We start from the raw sequence: 20,769 nt of genomic DNA, 5'->3' as shown, positions 1-20,769 counted from the left end.
AACCCAAAAATCTCATAGAGGCAGACAACACACTGGTGGTTGGGGGAAAGGAGGAGGGAGGGCAAAATGGGGGAAGGGGCCAGCTGTACAGTGACGGGTGGAAACTGGGTTTCGGGGGTGAGCACGATGTAGTACATACAGATGTGGAATTATAAATAAGTTAGACACCCGACATTTATATGTAATGTTACTTCAAAAAATAAAAAAGGAGGCCATCTCTTCCAACCTCCTGCTGAAAATATGTGGAAAGGGGTGCCCAGAGAGGTTTAGTTCGAAGAGATTTGACCAAAGTCACATAGCAACTTTTAAGAACTAGTCCCCTGAACTTTCATAAACTCATTTGGTGAATGATACTTTCAAAATGCTCTAGTGAATAGCATCATTTTTTTTTAAATTGAGATATAATTGACATATAACATTGTATTCTTCTGGTATATACGACATAATGATTTGATACGTTAGCCTGCTAGCTTTTAAATCCACTCAGGTCTCTCTTATCTTAAAAACCAAACCATTCTCTCGCTTTAGCCTCATTTCTACACCTTCTTCTTTGAGGTTAGTATTATCCTGATACCAAAAGCAGACAAAGGCAGTGAGGAAAAGCCCACAGACCAACTCTGTCATGAATACAGACGAGAAAAGCGGGAAGGAAGCACGGCCGGGAAAGACGGACCTTGCTGATCTCCATCAGGGACATGGTGATGCTGTAGAGCTGGTTCTTGCTGGTGCTGGCGATGAGCATTTCCTCGGAGGGGCTGAAGCACAAGCAGAGGATGTCCTGTTTGTCAGACTGGCTTGAGTCGTTGCTCTGCAGATCCACAGGAATCTGCCCAAGATGCAAGACAGCTATCAGGGATGTCCCCACACTGTTGGTGGGCCCTTGGGCTTTCAGAGTTCTCTCGGATACTTTGAACTCATGGGCTCCTGGACCAGCATGGTTCTGGGCTCCACCTCAGAGGTGGAGAAGGAAGGGCTTCAGTTGCCTCTGTTTTCTGCGGGTTTTTTATTCACCTTTAAGTGATTAGTGGTTGAATAAGACAACGATGACCTACATGAAGATGATCAATCTATACATGTCAAGTTGAGATCTTCTCTGAAAACAAGTGCTTTCACACAAGTCTAACTCCCACTCACTCCCAGTCTTGGGCTCATTTGGGATGCGTTGAAACCCCTGCCGGTGCCCACCTGACCCGAGCATACCCATGTGCACTTCAGGGCAGCACAGGGGAAGGTGACAGCCCTTCTTCCACAGGGGGTGGGTGACAGGGCAGAGAAGTGGGAAGCTCCTGCCAGCAGTCTCTGAGAGGGCCTGCAGCGCCCATGTAGACCTTATAAAATTAGATCTCCTTTTCCCTGCTATTGCTTTTCTTCCATTAACCACCAAACTTCTTGAAAGGCTGGCCTGCACAAACCATCTCCATTTCTTTATCACAGACTCAGCTCTTACTTCCTTATCATTTGACAAATGAATTTTCCTTCCACTTCATCATGTACTGAAACTGTCCTCATGAACATTAGAAACTTCCTTATCACCCAAGCCAGACACCCCACTCAGTCCTCATCTTCCTGACTCTCCCAGAGCCTGCAGGAGCAACAGCAGCACATCCTCCCTGGGGTCCAGGATACTGGGCTCTCGTGCTTCTTTTCCTGTGCCTGGAGCTCTGTCTTGCTACTTACCCCCTTACGCCTTCTTCACGTAGTCAACTCCTCCGGCTCCACAGGACAACGGAGGCTCTGGGAACCTGTCCCTGACCTGCCCTGGGCTGGGTGGCCACTGATGCTCCCTCAACAAGCCCGTAGCACCCAACAGCGCCCCCTGCTGTGCATTCATCATGCTGTGTAAAGTAGAATGGGAGCCTGCAGACTGGGGACTTGTCTGTGTCGTCCAGCTGCTGTCTCCCACAAAACCTGAAGACATACAGGTTTTGCTAGATTTGGCTGTCATCTAAGTCACTCAGCCAATGAGCAGTAGAGTCAAGTTTAACTCATTCAGTATGTCTCTAACTGCTTCATGTCCAATGACCCTGAATGGCCTCCACTCTCTCTCGTAGGCTGGGCACTGTTCTAAGTGCATGTGTCTCCACTCAAACAGGTTGTCTGCTGAATTACATACATGCTCCTCAGGCTGGCATTTGGGGTCCTTCACCTGCCTTAGCTGCCATCTTTTCCCTTCACGCGACTTTAGTTCCTCTCTACTGGGGCACAGGGGCATTCCCAAATATACCACCTGCTCCCTGACAGTGAGCGGTGTCTTTGCTTAATTTGTTCCTTCCATCTGGAATTCCTGATCTGTTTCTTTCTGTCAGATGTTACCCATCCTCTAAGGCCTCTCCTCAGAGATGACCATCAAACACCCAGAAGCCTTCCTGGTTCTTCCCCAACTAGATATGCTCTCTCTCAAAGCAGTGTGCATCATTCATTCCATACACATTTACCGAACACTCACGATTTGAGGGGTAGTATGCCGGAAGTTAAATATGAACATGTATCACAATAATACAATTTTTATGGGAACACTAAGCTTCTAAGAGAAAATAGAATTTGCCAAAGGTCCCTCCCAGGATTCAAATCCAGATCTTCCCAATTCTGAACTCCAGTTCCGTCCAACCCATCCTAAAAACTCCCTCAGGACGGACGGCCCAAATCCTCATTTCCACTCAGCCCGACAGCCCCTCTGTTCCCCATCAAACTCCTGGTCGGTGCCCTGCTGCCCGAGAGCAAGTGTCTGCAGGACCCCAGTTCTGCCTCTTCCTCCCATCCTTACCCGGATTTCCCTGGTCTCATGATAAACATCCTTGTCTTCTATCTTCTCAAACAGCAGAACTCTTCCCAGCCCAGCGGAACAAGCAAATCCCTTTGAATACACTGCAATGGCAAACACTTGGGGCATGGCCAGCTGACTGTGGCTAGCGGTTATCATGACCTGTTCGTAGGAAGGGACTGGGGAGCTGAGCGGTGGAAATTCAATCAAGCTAGAAAAAGAAAATTGCATGTAAAGTTTACTGACACAATCACAAGGAGATGAATTTTGCTCGGGATGAAAAAGCAGGGCTGTCTCTGGGTGTGGGAGAAGCCACCCAGTGCAAGCCCCTTGTCCAGAGCCGGAATGCTGCCCTTGCCCTGGGAAGGCTACCCAAACTCCAAAGGAAGACTGGAAGGTTGCACATTTATTTGTTAGTCTCACAGTCCTGTGTGGTCACTAATATTATCATTGTTGTTATTGTTATTATTATTATTATTATATTATCCTCATTTTAGTGTTTAGAAAAAAAGTAGCTCAAGGACTTGAGTTTCTGTAAATCACACAATTAGTAAGTGGAAGAGCTAAGATTTGAATCAAAGTGTCCATTTCCTCCCTCCCTCCCCTCCCTCTGCCCCCACATTGATTGATTCATTCATTCACTCATATAACAGTATTTATTGGCATTATACTGTGTTAACAACGCTGTGAGACAATGGTAAATGAGATTGACACAGTTCCAGCCTTCAGGAGGCTATAGTCTAGGACAGTTACAGAGAAGGTGCACCTACCAGAGATGAGCAGAGGCTGAGCTGAAGAACAAGCAATCTTATCTCAGGTGTTGTGTATGTGACTACAGAAGTGGGGTGTGCTGGGTGAGGGCAGGGGAACTACATACAATCGAGCCCAGAGGCAAGACCATTCATGAGGCTTGCATGTTTGGTAGAGGACAGAGCCAATGCCCTCTATGTAAAGAAGGGTCAGAGTAGCAGGGACGTGTGGGCCAAGTTCAGGACTCTGGGCTTTATTCTCGGAGCCCTGGACCCACTGAAGGATTGTGAACACAGCAAAGTGGAGGGCATTAGGAAGCTCTTAACCAAATCACAACAGAAAAGGAGGTGTCATTGGCATGGGGGGTGGTGAAAATGGCAAACCAAAAGTTACTGAGAAAGAAGGAGCTACAGTACACCATTGTGGCTGAGGGCTCAGGCTCTGGAGTCAGACAGATCTGGGTTCTATTCTGGACCCTGTTACTGGACAGTGCTGTAACCTTGGATGAGCCAGTTCACTTCTTTAAGCCTCAGCTTCCTTGTCTGTAAAGTGGGCATGATGATAATACATATTCTGCAATGTAAGACGCAAATGAGGGTGCATGTAAAGTGCTCAAGGTGGCGGGCTGGGTGGACAAAGGTGAAGGGGGAAAGAGTGGGACAACTGTCATAGCATAAACAATAAAATATTAAAATGAAAAATTTTAATTATAATAAAAATAAAATTAAAAAGAAAAAAATGTAGCTAGCAGCCAGAAAGAAACTTTTTGTCCACTAGCTGCTGTGAAAAAAGGAGACTAATTTTTCTAAATATTGTATTTCAAAAGACTTCTACAGATTTCTTTCAAATAACACACTTAAGACATTTAGCTCTATGAGTCTCATCCACTTAATTTATGATGTGAATAATAAAAAATTAAAAACCTTAAGAAAATACAGTGCTTAAGGCGGTGCCCAGGACATACAATGGGACACTCCGGTGTGTGTGTGTGAGACTGTTGGTCGTGGTGGAGGTAACAGTGACAGTTCCCTCCTGAGCCCCCACCTTAGCCCATATTCTTCTGTCAGGTTTACTGGTGACATTTTCTTGCCCTTCTTTGCTGGTCTGTGGCCTCCTACTGAATTGTAAGGTCCTGGAGGATCTGTTTCCCCGGCGCCTAGCAAGATGCTATGCGCATTGCAAGGGCTTGGTGGATGTTTATTTAACTGATTCAGTAAATTAGGTAGCCATTAGAAAAGAAATTTTTGGAAATCTGTAGCTTTTGAGGACTATTAAAATACTTAAAAAATGAGGTTAGGTATGAAAATAAAAAGAACTGTATCTAGGCTATGGTCCTGATGGTCAAATTTGTGCTTGACGACAGATGGACACTAGAAAGGCAGAGGGAAGACAAAGAGTTGATTTTTAAAGTAGAGAGGATAGGAGTCATTTTAAAAGAATGCTGGTTTTGGTGTAATGCTACTAGTATGATGAGTATATTTTCACAAGAGCCCTGGCCCAGGGACTGCCATTACCTCTCTGATTCCTGGATCACTTCCAGATTCTTTGTGTCACTGATGGACTCCTGGACCATGATGCTTGCCTCCCAGCGTAGGTCTCCAGATTCAAAGAGGAAGAGCCTGCCTGTATCAGTGCCGACGATAATCTTGTCATCAGACACCCAGGCATGGGCTAGGTAGTTCTGGGGCTCTCCCCTCTGAAAGTTGGTGTGCTTCAGGGTTCCCTCTGCAAAACGGAGAAGCTTAAACATCCCATTTCCAGTGACGCAAACCTGTGTATTATCGTGAGGACTGAAGCTCACCTATAAAATGTTAAAGAATAAAAGACAAAGATTTATAAAACTAATCTCGATGGAGTTATTTCTCATTTTGCTAATTAATATTTATTTCAGGTAGCCCAGAGTATCCTTGAAACATCATTAACTCATATACTTTTGATATTATATTTGATAAGAGCACAGATCTATACTCATTGTATTTGTGGGGCCAGTTGTTTTAAACTAGGAAACATAGAAAAGCCATTTTTACAAAGGCCGAAACCAAAATGAGCAGGTCTTGACAACGGCCAGACGCTGTGCCAACAAAACAGAACGAACGCTCCGGGGGAGACACAGAAGCATGAGGATCTGGCAGGTAAACGCACCCTGTCGCGGGGGAAGGAACCAACGTCAGGGACTGCTATGCGGTCTCCTACCCACTGAGCTTTACCTGCACCCACAATCCAACACGCAGTAACGGGCAGTCAACCTGCCACCCCCACTAGATGGTGAGCAACTTGAGGGACTGTGGCTTTTTCACCTCTGTACTCCCAGTGCTGGTTCCTGGTGGACGTCCAACAAGTGAGCACTGAATCTACTGGAGTGGAGAAGCTCTGAACGGGGATGCTGCTGCACAGGCCTCACTGTGGCCTGGAGGAAATGACCTCCTGGTTCTACCTGATTCTGTGACAACCAAGCCTTCTGATTGCTAATTTCACCTTCCAAGTTCCCTATGACCAGGGAAGAAACACATTGGATAAACGATGTGAGTGCTCTGGCCCTGACGTGCTGGCTTATACACCGGCCTTGTGCGAGAAGAACTGAGTCTACGCCTGGGACACTGACTAGCCAGGATCTCTGAACATGAACAGAACTGAGTTCCTGAAAACTTGTAAAGCTGAGTTCTAGATCCTGGACTGTGTTGCCTGCACCAAGATAAAACTCCTTGGGACCCGTGGCCTCAGCAGGGACCTGCTTACTAACAGGTGGTCTTCATTTTGCCTTCACTCTACAATAGAAAACTCTGCTCCCCAGATACTTGCAGTTCCATTGAAAGCTTTTTAAGATCTACCACTTCATATTACATCCCTGAAATCTTCCCACTGCCTAGCAATGCTGCTGGAAAGGGGCCAGAACCAGAAAGAGAGGGCAAGTTTGATCATTTCACCTCTGGGTCTGACCTGTGACCAGAAAGCAGTCCTAGGCCAGAGTAGAGAAGACAGGCACTGGGGCCAGGGGCTCCCGGTCTGCTATTCACTACCTCTGGGATTTCAGGTGAGTAACAACCTCCTGGGGCCTCCATTCCCTCATCAGTATAATGGGGATAATTATGCATACCATACATGGTTTTCGTGAGACTGGGTTTAAAAATGTGTATTAAGAAATTAGCGCTGTTCCTGCTAAATACAAAGCATTCAATAAAAGACTGCTCGTATTCTTTTATTTTTATAATTTGCATGATACTGGTTATGCTGGGAGGTACCTGATAGACATGGTTGTTCTGAGTGTCAGTTCTGATAATGGCCATTATTTTCTGTTTTTCCCACAGCCAATAGACAAGGTTGGACTCCGGAGGTGATGTTTGAGTCAATAGGTATTTGGAGTCTGGAGAAAAAGCCATGCAAGTAAATTTTTGAACTGGAAAGTCAAAATTATTAAGGATTTTGCGCTTCCGGCAAGGGATGGATGACAGTTCATAAATGGTGATGGTAGGTTTTTCTTGCACTATCTCGGACATAGCGAGGTATCGCCGATTAGGGCTGATGGACAAGGCCAACATGGCTTGACTCTTGTCTGAGCCTGCAAACAGGTAAAAGGAAATAATGAGGGTTGATCACCAAGGTTTAACTTGAATGAGTCACGGTGGTAGGTTCTGCTGATGTAACAGGGGACAAGTACAGAAATAGGTCACTGCCAACCCGTGAAGTTCCTTGGTACAACTATGCCTGAGGTATGATGAAAATGACTACAATGGGCACCTCCCGGAGGCCAAGGTGGGAGGGGAACCAATTCCTGAAGGAGGACAAAGTGGGACAGGGAGGGGAATGGGGCAGGTGGCAGGAAGAGCAAAGGCGAGGGTGTGAGAAAGTAGGATACTGCTGCAGCATTGCATGTGAGCCAGGGGTGGCCACAGATAGGTCTAGAAGGATGGAATAGGGTCAGATCACACAGGCCTTTATGCCCTGCGTGGGCAGCACTCAATACTCTTCCTCTGTTTTCAAGGCTGGGACGCTAACTACTGGATTCCTCAGCCTCCCTTCAGTTAGCTGATCTATGTGACATTCTGGCCATGAGACAGAAGTAGAAGTTTGCTGGACTAGCTTTCTGGTAAAGCCTTTGCTTTCTTGAAAATCAGGGATAAATGCATTCTATCCTCTTTTCCCTGGAATAGAGAGGTGATGCCTGGAAATACAGCAGTAATCTTACAACAATGAAGTAAGCATGAGAATGAAAGCTATGATCCTCTACCTAGCAATACCCGAGGCAAAGGTTAAAGTGTAGATACTCTATTTAGGAAATGCAATCAAGGTCACCTTACAATTTTCGTGGGCTCTGGGTGCTATTGCTTTCAGGAGACCCTTCCTCCATTAAAGAATGTTTAAAAGTATATTTTGTGATTGCACTGGCATAAAAAAATATATCCAGGCTGCATTCATTATGATACATTTATTATTATTATATTATTTTTTCCTGATTTTATTTTTTTTTTAATTTTATTTACTTATTTTTAGAGAGAGTGGAAGGGAGGGAGAAAGACAGGAAGAGAAACATCAATGTGTGGTTGACTTTCGCACACCCCGTACTGGGGACCTGGCTCATAACCCAGGCAGGTGCCTTGACTGGGAATCAAATTGGCAACCCTTTGATTCACAGGTCGGTACTCAATTCCCTGAGCCACATCAGCCAGGGCTGATTTTAAAATAAGTTAAAATTAAAATATTTCCTTGGGTCCTTGAATATATCAAGGGCCCTAAGCTCTGTGTCTTCTGTGCTTTGTGGGTAGGTCCTCTGTCTCAGTTAACAGCAACACTATCCTTCTGGCTAATCAGGCCAAACACATTGCTGCTTCTTTTTCTCTTCCCCCCTACACCAGGCCTCTGAGAAAATCTGTCCTCTCTACTTTCAAAATGTATCCAGGATTTGATCTCTTCTCACCATCTCTATCACCTACAACCTGCTCCTTGACACCGTTTTTGCTCATCTGGATTATAGCAATAGTTTCTCAGCTGGTCTCCTGCGTCCTCTCTGGCCCCTCCTTAAATCTATTATCTATACAGTTTCCAAAATGAACCTGTTGAAACAGAAGTCAGATCATGTTGCTCTCTGTGCTTAGGATCCTCCCCTGACTTCTCATTTCATGCAAAGTGAGAGCCTATGACCTACGAAGCCCTGTGTGGTACTGCTCCCATTACTTCCTTGCCTTACCTCTCACTCCCTGCTCCTCCATTCACTCCATTCCAGCCACACTGGCTTCCCTGCTATTCCCCGAACACACTGAGCACCCACCTATCTCAGAGCCTCAAAGGTGAAAGACAAAAGTATAAAGCATAATAGAGATAATATAGGAGAATATATTAATAATCTTGGGTAAGGGAATAATTCCCAAACAAGATAGAAAAAGGAAAAGGTTGGTGAACTTCGTTAAAACTAAGAATTTCTACCCATCAAAATACCCTAAGGAGGGAGAAAACACAAGCTCCAAACTGGGAGAAATTAGTGTAGTACATATATTTGACAAAGTATTGGTAAACAGAATATAGAAAGGGTGCTCATAAGTCAGTAAGAAAATTACCCCCCAAATCCCTCAGAAAAATGGGCAAATAACATGAATAAGGCATTTCAATGAAGACTAAATAGGAACAGCCCATAAACATGTGAAAAATATTCATCCTCATGAGTAATAAAGAAATGCACACTAAAACCAGTAATATATACTTCCTCAATCACCGGATTAGTAAAAAATTAAGAAACTGGACAAAAGTTGGTGAGATTTTGGGAAACGGCAAGTCCTGAGCACCCCCGGTGGGGGTATAGATAGGTACTACCATATTACTCAGTAGTTTTAGCTCTGGCTGTGTGCCTTGGAGGATTCCTGCACAAGTGGACAAGCATACATGAATGCAAAACTTTTATACTGGCATGGTTTGTGATAGCAAAAAAAATGTTGTGTCCCAAAAGTCCATTAACACCAGAATTGACGGACACATTTGAGACATTAGATTCATAGCTTGGAACACTAAGTAGCAATAAAATAAACTCAAGATGCATGTAATGTGTATGAAGATGCATGATTTCAAAGGCAAGATACTGAACAAAAGAAGCAAGTCAGAGATTACATATACTATGATTCCATTTATATAAAGTTAATAAATAGCAAAAACAAAACTTAATGGGCTTACAGGTATGAGGTTCATTCAGAAAAAGTCCAGTCATTGTTAAGGTCCCAAGGTGCCTACTCTGAAGGGGACTGAAGTGCCATTGTCCTATGCACAATGTTTCTTGTATCTTATATCTTTTACATTAATGTCTCTATTTTTCATAGTACATGGGTGGATACTTCCTGGACAGACCTCATGAATGTTAAAACTACTTGCAACTAAGAGTGGAAAATGCGAATGTGATTAAGTTGTGGAAATCAAGCATATCATCAACAGGACCAGGGTGAACAAAAACAAATGTAGCATTACACATATGATTATTTGTGACTTGGAATAGAATCTCCAGTATCTTCATCACACATGCATGCAGAAGGTGCTGGAATGAGGGTAGTGTACTGTGTAAAACTGTGAGACAACTCAAAGTGGGCCTGGTGATGACGAAAACAATGATATTGAGGAAGTATGAAGAGAGGCTCTTTAAAGCAATTTTTTCATTAAATCACTGTGAAAAAATACTTTTTAAAATATTTATCTTTAAACCGAATTTATCAAGGTCACATTGGTTCACAAAACCATGCAGGTATTAAGTGTATGACTCAATAAAACACCATCTGCATATTTTTACCTGTAATGCAAGTAGCCATGCATTTCTTCTACATTTAGAGAACTATGTGTTTATTCAAGTTGGCCGAAACACGTCCCTTTCAATAATCGTGTTGGAATTATGAGATTATATTTGCCACAAAAGGTTAATGTGTCAGTATGGAAAGGGTTTTACCTGGAATAAATTTTTGCCACTTCTGATCTATATTGTACTTCACACAGTAATTTCCTGAAGGAAATATAATGATCTGTTCATCGAAGAAGCAGATATTGTTGCTCACGTGGGATCGAAGACCAAAAGCATGCTGCGAAAGTGCAACCACGGTCGACATGGTTTCTGGACAAAGAGTTGGTTCGGTGAAGCCTGAGCACTGCAGGTGAGCTTTAGTGCTCCGCCCCTCTCCACCCCACTCCGCCCCACCCAGGACACGCCCCTGACTCCGCCCCCGGATTCTTTTCCCTCGCACCCCCGCCCCCGTTCCCAGTGCCCCTCACTCTCACCCTAGGCTCGGCTCCTGCTTCTCCCCTTTCCTTTTTACCCTCGCGGCTTCCTGCTCCTCCGAATGACTCCAGGGTATCCCCTCTCACCTTTGACTTCTCCTGTTTGAGTCACCAAACCACACGTGTATCCAGGGGGAGTGTTCGTACGGATCCCAAGCAGCTAGGGCACTTTCAGACGCCGTAGCGGTTCCTATAGCAACGGAAACCGGAAGTGTGGGTCTACGGCAGGAAGCGGAAGTCCGAGCAAGAAATTCAGCAGCAGTAGTGGGTTGGTGGAGCTAGAGTGGTTCGGGTCCACGTGGAGCTGCGTGGTTCGGGTCAGGGGCTGGAAGCAGGCGGCAGCAGTGAGAGGCGACCTTTTCCAGCCGCGCGGGCCTCAGCCTACTCTGCTTCCTTGGTTAGTGTTGGATGTGTGCGCTGCAACATGGACAGTGCCCTGCTCTCTGGCTCAGACTCGGATTCTGAAGATTCTTTCGTCACTGACAAGGAGGTAAGTGTCAGCCGAGCTGGCGGGTTGGGCGCGGGAGGCGGTCTTACTCCCCTGGTACTGACAGCCGATCCTGCCCTGCAGTTGCAGGATGCGTTTTCCCGAGGGCTCCTGAAGCCAGGCCTCAATGCCGTGCTCGAGGCTCCGAAAAAAGCGGTGAACGACGTGGTGAGCTCGGGCGCCAGGTCGGGGGTACTCGGACGTGAGATGAGTACATGGAACAGTTGTGCTTGGGTGGCCGAGTTCTCGTCCAAGAAAGGACGCAACGCGCGCGTTGTCGAGAGGGTCCATTACCTGTTGCGGTATCGGGGGTTAGCACTTTGTCGGCTGGCCTAGTACCCTGGGCTTGGGAGAGACTCTTAAGGCTTCCCTTCTTAGGAGCTCAGTGTCTGAATTTCCTAGAATGGCCTGAAGCAGTGTTTGACAGAATTCAAGCGAGATCTGGAATGGGTTGAAAGGCTTGATGTCACCCTCGGTCCGGTGCCAGAAATCGGTGGACCTCAGTCAACACCTCAGAACAAGGATCAGAAAGCTGTGGATCCAGAAGATGACTTCCAGCGGGAAATGAGCTTGTATGTTTTCAAATGTGGGGGAAGTCATGGGTCCCTGTGATACTGTGGCGCAGCGGGCGGGTGGCGGTGGAGGGGTGGAATAATGAACCTATACTTTTCAGAAGATATAAGAAACTTGGGAGTAAGGAGGAAGGCTTCTCTTGATGAAAAGAGCTAGTGTGTGTGTGTGTGTGTGTGCCCGCGCACAATTATTAGAACAAAAATTTTCTTATAGAAGGTTCTTATGTGGACTTTTTTAGTGATTACAGACCACGTAAGAATTCGTAATTGGCATTAGTTTGTAAGTTGATAGTTACTTTTAGAATGGTCATTCTCTTAAACCAATTCATTTTCAGCAATACTTCTGCCTCCCCCCCTTTTAAAAAGAGTGCACAGTTAAATTTCTTCCAGATACCAAGTTAATGAGGTTTTATTTATTACAGTTTTTGTTTGTGTGTGTGTGTTCTTGCTGGTGATGGTCAGATGTTGAGGGTCTTTTTGACCTTGGATAGATAACTCCTGAGAGGCAGGAGAAGGAATGTAAGGCCTCCCTCACTTGGGGGAGCTTATTTCACACTTGGTCCTATATCCTCAGCTACCGTCAGGCCCAGGCTGCCGTGCTTGCAGTATTACCCCGTCTCCATCAGCTCAAAGTCCCTACTAAGCGGCCCACTGATTATTTCGCAGAAATGGCCAAGTCAGATCAGCAGATGCAGAAGGTAAGAAGAAGGGAAGGTTTTGTTTTTTGTTCTTGTTTTTTTTTTTCTAGACAACTGAGCCTTTGTACTTCTAAGTATATTTAGCTAATGTATTTAAGTATATTTAAATATACCTATATTTAAGTATATAGGCTAATCACCTATAATGTTTAAAAAATACTAAGCTTAATAATAGGGAACCAGTTTCTCAGAGGACAATTATTATTTCTGTTTACTTGAGACCACTGATTAGGTAAATATAAGGATGACTTTTTCCTGATTTAAACAATTAAAGGGAGGAAAAGCAGCGGAAGAAGTGTGGTCCCCAAGGCAAAGATGACCCTTTGCATTTCCTAGCTGGCATGAGCATGGCATGATGTGTAGAAAAAACATAGACCTCATCCAGCTGTTGGCAGGTGGCAGTGCTACAACTTGCAGACAATTCACTTTCTCTGAGCTTCAGTTGTCTGTAAAATGAGGGATCCATATATGGCTCAGATGTAGTATAATTTAGAGTTAGGTAGAACTTGGTCCTTATTTAACTTTGGGAGGAAGAGAATTGCCAAAATCTCATCCCAGGTGCATTGAAATAGCTCCCTTGGGTCTCAAGCTGGATGGTAGGGAGCTCTTATCTTGGTGGTACTTAGGGAAGCTAGTCCTGTGCATTCACACTGACAGCTGCTCTTCCTTTAACTGAAATGTGTGTATTTGATGGAAAAGGCTAGGTGCCTGATATCCGTGGGAGTTTTTAGCATGTATCTGGTATGTTGGGGAAGGGAACTGGGGCTGTGCGCAAGTTTAACCTCAGTCTGCAGACAGTAGGGATGGGCAGAAATTCATTTCTCTTGGCAAAACTGCAAGCAGCAGTTTTGTATAATGGAACAAATGGCACACTAGGAGTGGGAAGGCTGCTTTCAATTCCTAGTTTCACTGCTGATATGTCTTGACAAAGTGCTCAGTCTTTGGGTTGCATTGCCCTCATGGGTAAAACCTGGGTCTTGGAACAACAGATGATTTAAAAGGTTCCTTTGAGCTCCAGAGTTTGCAGAATAGGAATATCTGTTTCCTGCTGTAGTGCACCCAAAGCAGTGGGCATACCAGATTTAAATGATTTGAGCTGACAACATTTTGTGTTTTAGATTCGACAGAAGCTGCAGGCTAAACAGGCCGCCATGGAGAAATCAGAAAAGGCTAAGCAACTTCGAGCACTTAGGAAATACGGAAAGAAGGTGAGAAGGAGCCTGGTGGGGGGCTCAGATGAGGCCCAGTGTGTTTGTCGAGCCAGGTTTCTGAGGTCTGATGTGGTTCCATGACCCAGCTGTGTCTGACCGTGTGTTTGCTGTCCCATAGTGGGGTGTGTACTCGTATTCTCGAGCGCAGTCCTTCCTCGACACCAGGAGTAGTGTGGAATCTGTAGGCAAGTTCTTTACCTCTCCAGCTTCCACTTCTCTTTTTTTAAACCTTTAACAATTTTTTAATGTTTTTTTAAGATTTTATTTATTTTTGAGAGAGAGAGGAAGGGAAGAAGAAAGAGAGGGAGAGAAACACTGATGTAGGAGCAATCAGTTGCCTCTGTCATGCCCCCAACTGGGGACCTGGCCCACAACCCAGTGCCTAACTGGGAATCGAACCGGCAGTCTTTTGGTTCACAGGCCGACACGTAACCCAGTGAGCCACCACAGCCAGGGCTCCAGGTTGCACTTCTGTGCAGTGAAGAGTTGCGGAGTCCAGATCAGTGGTTTCCAAACCTGACTCACAGCAGAATTGCCCGGGGAAATTTTTCAAAACAGATTGCTAGGCTTTAGTGTCTCTGGGACTCTGTGTGTTTTCTTCCCTTCCCCTCAAAGCTTCTCAGAGGATTCCATTGTGTACCCTGGTTTGAGAATCGCTAGCCTCGGTGATTTAAAGTCCTGGAGGAATTATATTGCTTGTCATTCAATCAGAGAAAAATATCACCTGTGAGTTTGAACTATGACTGTCTGAGTTCTAATGCAAAACCACAGCAGGCATACCATGGGCTGTTTTTTTGGTTTTTCTTCTTTATTTCATGATCCCTTAGGAAAGAGGGTGACAGGAACTAAAGTTGGGGTTGTAGGAAGAAATGTGTGTGAGGAGGCTCAGCGCAGCTGTTAACAGTTTGTCCGTATTTTGGACATAAACACTGTGAGCTGGGGTGTGAGCTGCTGTCCTCATTTGGAATCATTGCACTGATAGACCCTTCGTGGAGTAAGATTAGATTAACATCCCATCCTCTGGGAACGGGCCGCCGTGGATTTACTGGATTGTTCTGGTGGTCAGTGGCTGAGATCAGCTCAAAAACAGGGGCTATTGGTTTAACATAAATTATCAAAAGCAAAGAAAAATTCAGTCAGGCCAGTTAGCTCACTTTTTTCTAATTTGAGGAAATCTTAGAGCACTGCTTCTGGACTGGGGTGATTTTGCTTCCTGGGGATCATTTGGCCGTGTCGGAGACATTTTTTGTTGCACATCTCGGTGGGGCACGTGCCGCTGAACCCTGTGGGTAGCGGACAGGGAGGCTGCTAACCACCTACAGTGTCCGGGACAGGCCACCCACCCCGAAAGGAAAGTCACCCTGTCCGGACTGTCAGCAGTGCTGGGGTTGAGGAACCCGCCGTAGGGTTCAAGCATCTCCTTTTGTCCTTAAGTCTTCATTTCTTTTTTGATTTTTGGGGACATGGCTTTTTTCCATTGGCACTTTCATGACTAGTAATAATAGGTTAGGTATTTAGTTGGCCCAGGTCCAGTTAATGGGAAGACTAGGTATGGACTGAAACGTGGTTTGCTACAGTTTTGCAGGCAGGGCTGTGCAATGGGGGAGGGGTGCAGACTGCTTGCCCGTGGATCTCAGCTCTGCACTTCCCTGCTGCGTGACTGGGGCAAGTTACTTCACCTTTCTGTCCTTTAGGTTCAGGGATGTTAAGAATTTCTGGGAAGCTGGACTGAGAATGCACGTAGAGCCTTAGTGTAGTTTTGGTACACAGTAAATGTCTGTGGCAGTGGTGGCATTACCACAGCCTTGATATTGGGAGAACATAGGCCGTTCAGTGGTGGCTTGGAATGGCTGTAACAGTCCTATGTCCGTGTCCCAGGTGCAAACAGAGGTTCTTCAGAAGAGGCAGCGGGAGAAAGCGCACATGATACATGCCATTAAGAAGTATCAGAAAGGTCGGTATATTTCTGTCCCAAAGATACAGGGAGCGGGGTCCCTGCTAATTCTGTCACCACTGCCCTGGAGCCTTTACTGATTTGGAACTATTGGGAAGGGTGTGGGGAGCAAGATAAAACTCTTAAAATCAATTCAGTAAGCAATGATCTTTTGAAGTTTAAGCATTTCTTAAAATGCGGTGGCACTAATTGAAATACTGCTTCACTCCCAGGCTTCTCGGATAAACTGGACTTCCTTGACGGCGACCAGAAACCTGTTGCACGAGGCTCGAAGGAAGGCGCTAAAGGCCAGCCGATGCGGAAGGGGTAGGGAGTGTGTGGTTTGAGTGTGTGGTTTGCTTTGCGGTGTGTACTGGGCAGCGGGTCACGGTAAGGCAGGGGCTGCCCGAAGGAACAGCCTCAGGGTTGGTTCAGAGAGCGTCGCTGCTGCCTGTGGCTAAGACTTACAGGCTGTGTGACAGCCCTTCAGCCCTGTCCGTGTTTGACGGTGAAAGTGAGGTGGACTAAGGATTTGGCCCCTTCACGTGAATGTTCAGGCAAACGCGGTCCCCCATCCCACGGTGCGACGGCTAAGAGCACAGTCTCGGGTTTAGATCCAGACTCTGCCACTCAATGCGAGGGTAGCTTTGAGCAAGTCACGTTATCTTTTGAAATGTCGACTTCCTCATCTACGAATGTGAGAAAATTGTGTGTGCCTCATAGTGTTATAAATATCAAAAGGGATCATGTTGGATATTATCATTCTTTTTTGTTCACCGTTAGGCATTCCTGGCCACCAGGCTTTGGGTAGCGATCATTTCTGTGTGATGTAGTACTTGCTCTGATGAGGCGTGTCGGGGGTCTTGTGGAGGCATGCCGTAGAAATACTTCACCTGTTCTGGGGGTGGCTTCCTGGAGGAGGGTCCCACCTGAGCTTAGTCTGAAGGATGAATAAGAATTAACCCGGAGAAGAGGAGAGGCGCAGGTTTGGGGAGTAAGGGAGGACACAGATGAGCAACAGCTTAGGGACGAGAACAGCAGGTTCGTGTGTGGGGACAGCAAGCATTTGGTGTCCCTGGGAGAACAGCGGGAGGCATGAGCGGTGAGACACCGCCGGAGGAGGACCTGCGCCGAGTCGCAGAGACGGTGTCTGTTTGCCTCTGGAGAAGCTTGGGTTTTATCCAGTAGGCAGCAGGGAGACTCCGGTGGGCTTTACTCAAAATAATTAATGTGCAGGCCACATTCATGTTTTTTTTTTTTAAATTACAGTGCAAATGATAGGCTTGAGGGGCAAGGAAGTTAATTAGGGGACTATTAAAGTCTGGATAAGCTTTATAATGACCTGATGTGGTCGTGGGGGTGGAGAAGAGAAAACAGATGGAAGGAATATTCAAGAGGTCAGTTAGCAGGACTCGGTCATTGCACTGGGTGCAGGGAGTGAGAGAAGGAAGAATCGAGACTGACTCCCAGGTTTTAGCTCACCTTGGGCTTTAGTCTGGTGTCTGGGTGGATGGGAAGCGCCACCAACCTCTTCAGGGCGTATGTACAGGAGGTGACACCAGGCTAGGAAGGGGGTGACCAGTGTTAAGATTTTTTACATTTGAATGTTAACTGTGGGTTTATATCCCTGAGAGGCATAGAAACAACTGAGGATGGTTTAGCAAGACTTAGTGAAAATAGAAAGCTTTTCAAAGGTACTCGGTGAGCCACAAAACGTATGTGGATCCTTTCCTGGTCCTCGCTTCGTTTGTTTTCCTGCTCCGGTGGGTAAGCCTGTGAATGGGTGAGCTTGCCTGAGGAGTTTGCTTGGTAGGAACGTGGGGCTGAGGATGAGGTTCTGGGTAACGGTGTTGTCTACTCACAGACAGAATACTGAGGGTATTGTGGGCCGTAAGATGGATCAGGATTTGCAGGGCCGAGGGTGACCTGTGAAACCACCTTTTCCCCAGTCCCAATGCCAAACGTCGCTATAAAAACCAGAAGTTTGGTTTCGGCGGTAAGAAGAAAGGCTCCAAGTGGAACACTCGGGAAAGCTATGATGATGTGTCCAGCTTCCGGGCCAAGAAAGCTCATGGCAAGGGCCCCGCCAGGCCTGGAAAGAAAGGGTCAAATGTAAGTGAGCTTGGGGACCAGCTGCGAGGCTGCATCCTCCTCCTCTCCCCACCACACCCCCCCACTCCCTTTCCTTCCCTGTGCATCCCGGTTGCGGGGCAGAAGGCCACACTGCTGTGTGACCACATGTGGCATTTCTTTTTCTGTAGAAAAGACCTGGAAAAAGGACAAGAGAGAAAATGAAGAGCAGAACACGCTAAGCAGCATCTCCCAAAAAAGGATGAAGACTTGGGATTTCACAATACAATTGGATCCCTTATGTTGGTTTCTTTTTGTAAAAAAATATTTTCACTGAATTAAAAAATGCTGAAAAAAATATTTTCATTAAATTAAAAAATGCAGCCCTTCAATGAAAACTCAGGACTGAAAGATTTAGAAGTTACTTTTACATGTTAAGTAATAGTTCTATTTATTGATATTAATTTAGACATTGAGTCCAAATTGTCTTCCTTTTATGATAGATGAAGATTTAACACCCCCCATTCCTCTTCCTCATCCTCCCATATAGTTATATCACAACTGTAGATAAATCAATGATCAGAGTTTATGTCATTAATATCCTTTAAATAGCCATCACTGGAGAGCTAGATGAAATATGATGATGTTTCCTTTGTGGCACAGTTTTTTATTTTTCCTTGGACTGTTACCTTACATTTTTCTGAGAGCCTGATTTTCCTTCCATGTCATTATATTTTCTCGGATGTTTCATTGTTTTATCCATCTTACTAGTTTTCCTGCTGTAACTTAGGTCTGTCATACTGCTGTCACTGTGTCCCTTTTCTAGACCTAGGTTGAATCCACTGTTTCCCGGAGCCCCTGTTTCCGTGTCTTAAGCCATGCTTCCTTCTGCTTGATACCGTTTTCTGGTATCTTCCTGGGAAAAGGAACATGGTGGGTGAATTTCTTGTCTCTGTATTGCTTGAATTGCCTTTAATGTGGCTGGTCTGCATGCCCCCCGAGAGTGCTGAGGCATGCTGCTCTGTCTCGGGGCCTCCCGTGTTGCCACCGAGAAACCTGTGTCATTGTAACCCTCGTCTGGTCTCCGGAAGCTTTCCTCGTCCCTGACATCTGAGTGCCACGAGGCTGTGCCCTGGTGTGCACTTCTTTTCATTCTTTGATTAGGGTGTTGGGAAGAAAGTGAGGTCCTCAGTTCTGGTGAATTTTAGGTTGGATAGCTTCCCCCTATTTTCTTTGTTCTCATTCTGCAATTTTTGTTAGGGAAATGTTGAGCCTCTTCTGGTGATCTGAGTTTGTATTCATACTAAGTTCTACTTGGTGGGAAGATTTCTTTCATTCTTTTTTCTAATCACTTTATTGAATATTTTAGCGTTCATTTTTCACTTTATACCCAAGAGTTCTTTGTTTTCTAACTGATCCTTTCTCACATCCTTTTACTTCTACTCTGTGGATGCAATCTCCAGTCATATCTCTCAACATAAATTACATTTTGGGTTTTAAAAGAGGTTTCTTTTGTTCTCTTCATCCTGTTGCCTCGGGATTCCCCACACCCCTTTCTGTGCGTTTGGGTTTCCATTTTTCATGTTGAGTTTGTGGTACAAAAAGAATGAATTTAGTTTCTGTAAACTAGTTTCACGTAAAATTCTGAGCCAAGAGGTCATATTTTCAGAAGAATTAGTAACTTTGAATTATGTTTGGAATATATCGAGTTTTAAGGCAGGAGGACACAGGTTAACCGCATTTCATAAAGGTAAGAACAAAAGTAAGCAGTCTGCTATGTACAGTCCAGCCCTCAAAGTGAATCGGTGCGGGCACTGTTCATCCTTGCGTTCATTCTTTATTTTTTTTTTTAAGATTTTATTTATTTTTAGAGAGGTAGGGAGAGAGAAAGAGGGAATGTGAACCTCAATGTACAAAAGATACATCAACCACTTACCCCTCGCACACCCCCAATTGGGAACTGGCCTGCAACCCAGGCTTGTGCCCTGACTGGGAATCGAACCAGCAGTCTCTCCATTTGCAGGCTGGCACCCAGCTCACTGAGCCACACCAGCCAGACCTGTTCTTCCTGTTCTTTAAAATACCATTTCTTGCATTGAAAGGAAGCAACCTAGCAGTTTCCAGTACCCAGGACAGGCTGTTCTTGCTTTGCTCAGTTCCAGTATGCATGGGTTTGTTATCAAGTGCAATTAAGTAACAGCAGTTTCTCAACACTGTTCCAGTTTCAATTGTCAAAGTATTGTTAACTGAGTACTTGCAGAAAGTAGAAACTTTTCTATTAGCCTTTCAGTCCCCAAATCACTACAGGAATTACAGATGCATAATGATTTCAAGGTCTAGGTGATGGTCCCTGCAGAGACAGCGACAACATGGGAAATTGTGTTGTCTCTGTGCCTCTGTCACCCAGCAGTGAACCTACATGGGATTTTACAGAAGTAGGTAATTGAGAGAATCAATGAACAAAGATGAAAGCACAGTGAAGAAATGAAAAGTGATAAGGCCAGAAGCAAAATTTGAAAAGCACGCAAATGGAGCTGAAGTCATAGCTAAGGTGGGCGTGGTGACCCGCTGTCATTCTAGAGAGCAGATGTGCAGCCAGAGAACTTAATGCACATAAGGAGGGAAGTGGTGGAGAGGATGAAGACGTCCCAGAAATAATGGCACTGGCAAAAACACCCAAGCTGAAGGGGTCCTTGGGGATATTTTGTTACATTGAAAGTAGAAATGATTAAATGCAGACATGATTTCAAATTTAAAAACAAGATTATCTGCAGAGGCACAGAAACAGTGCCTGCTCTGTGTCATGCATAACAGGAAAAAAGGCAAGCTCTGTTTTGTTTTTAATAGGAAACACTTGATTCCCAATGTTGTGGCTTAAATTGTGGTCTACTAAATAAATAATAGTGTTAGTTTTTCATTTTCTAACGCATTTCACAATAAGATGTTTACTAGTTTGACAAAAGTTTTAAAATTCATTGTCCTGAATATATTTTGAAGAGGGCATGAAAAGTGGACTAGCTGATACGGAGAGAGGTGAGTCCATGATCT

General features: G+C 45.1%; 2 protein-coding genes across 3 annotated transcripts in view; one reads left to right on the top strand and one right to left on the bottom strand.

The window, feature by feature from the left end:
• The window catches only part of CFAP57 (cilia and flagella associated protein 57), a 57,231-nt gene extending 46,650 nt beyond the window's left edge, over window positions 1-10,581 (bottom strand). For both annotated transcript variants that reach the window (XM_045859901.1, XM_045859902.1), the window contains exons 1-5: window positions 10,425-10,581; window positions 6,751-7,067; window positions 5,026-5,312; window positions 2,765-2,972; window positions 674-826 (exon numbers count right to left, since the gene is read on the bottom strand). In XM_045859901.1, coding sequence (XP_045715857.1) covers window positions 674-826; window positions 2,765-2,972; window positions 5,026-5,312; window positions 6,751-7,067; window positions 10,425-10,581 — 1,122 coding nt within the window. The remainder of the gene's footprint in view (window positions 1-673; window positions 827-2,764; window positions 2,973-5,025; window positions 5,313-6,750; window positions 7,068-10,424) is intronic.
• Window positions 10,582-11,042: 461 nt separating this feature from the next.
• EBNA1BP2 (EBNA1 binding protein 2) lies at window positions 11,043-18,126 on the top strand. Its single transcript, XM_045859294.1, has 9 exons — window positions 11,043-11,240; window positions 11,322-11,405; window positions 11,640-11,809; window positions 12,384-12,507; window positions 13,626-13,715; window positions 15,597-15,672; window positions 15,885-15,978; window positions 17,601-17,763; window positions 17,913-18,126. The coding sequence occupies exons 1-9, from the start codon at window positions 11,175-11,177 to the stop codon at window positions 17,961-17,963; spliced, it is 918 nt and encodes a 305-aa protein (XP_045715250.1). The 5' UTR covers window positions 11,043-11,174; the 3' UTR covers window positions 17,964-18,126.
• Window positions 18,127-20,769: the final 2,643 nt, after the last annotated feature.

This window comes from Phyllostomus hastatus, unplaced genomic scaffold (assembly GCF_019186645.2).
Source record: "Phyllostomus hastatus isolate PE091 unplaced genomic scaffold, TTU_PhHast_1.1 phas_scaffold_182, whole genome shotgun sequence".
In the NCBI taxonomy this organism is placed as follows: Eukaryota; Metazoa; Chordata; class Mammalia; order Chiroptera; family Phyllostomidae; genus Phyllostomus; species Phyllostomus hastatus.
Note: the sequence above shows the minus strand (reverse complement) of the source record. Positions and strands in the feature narration are given on the sequence as shown.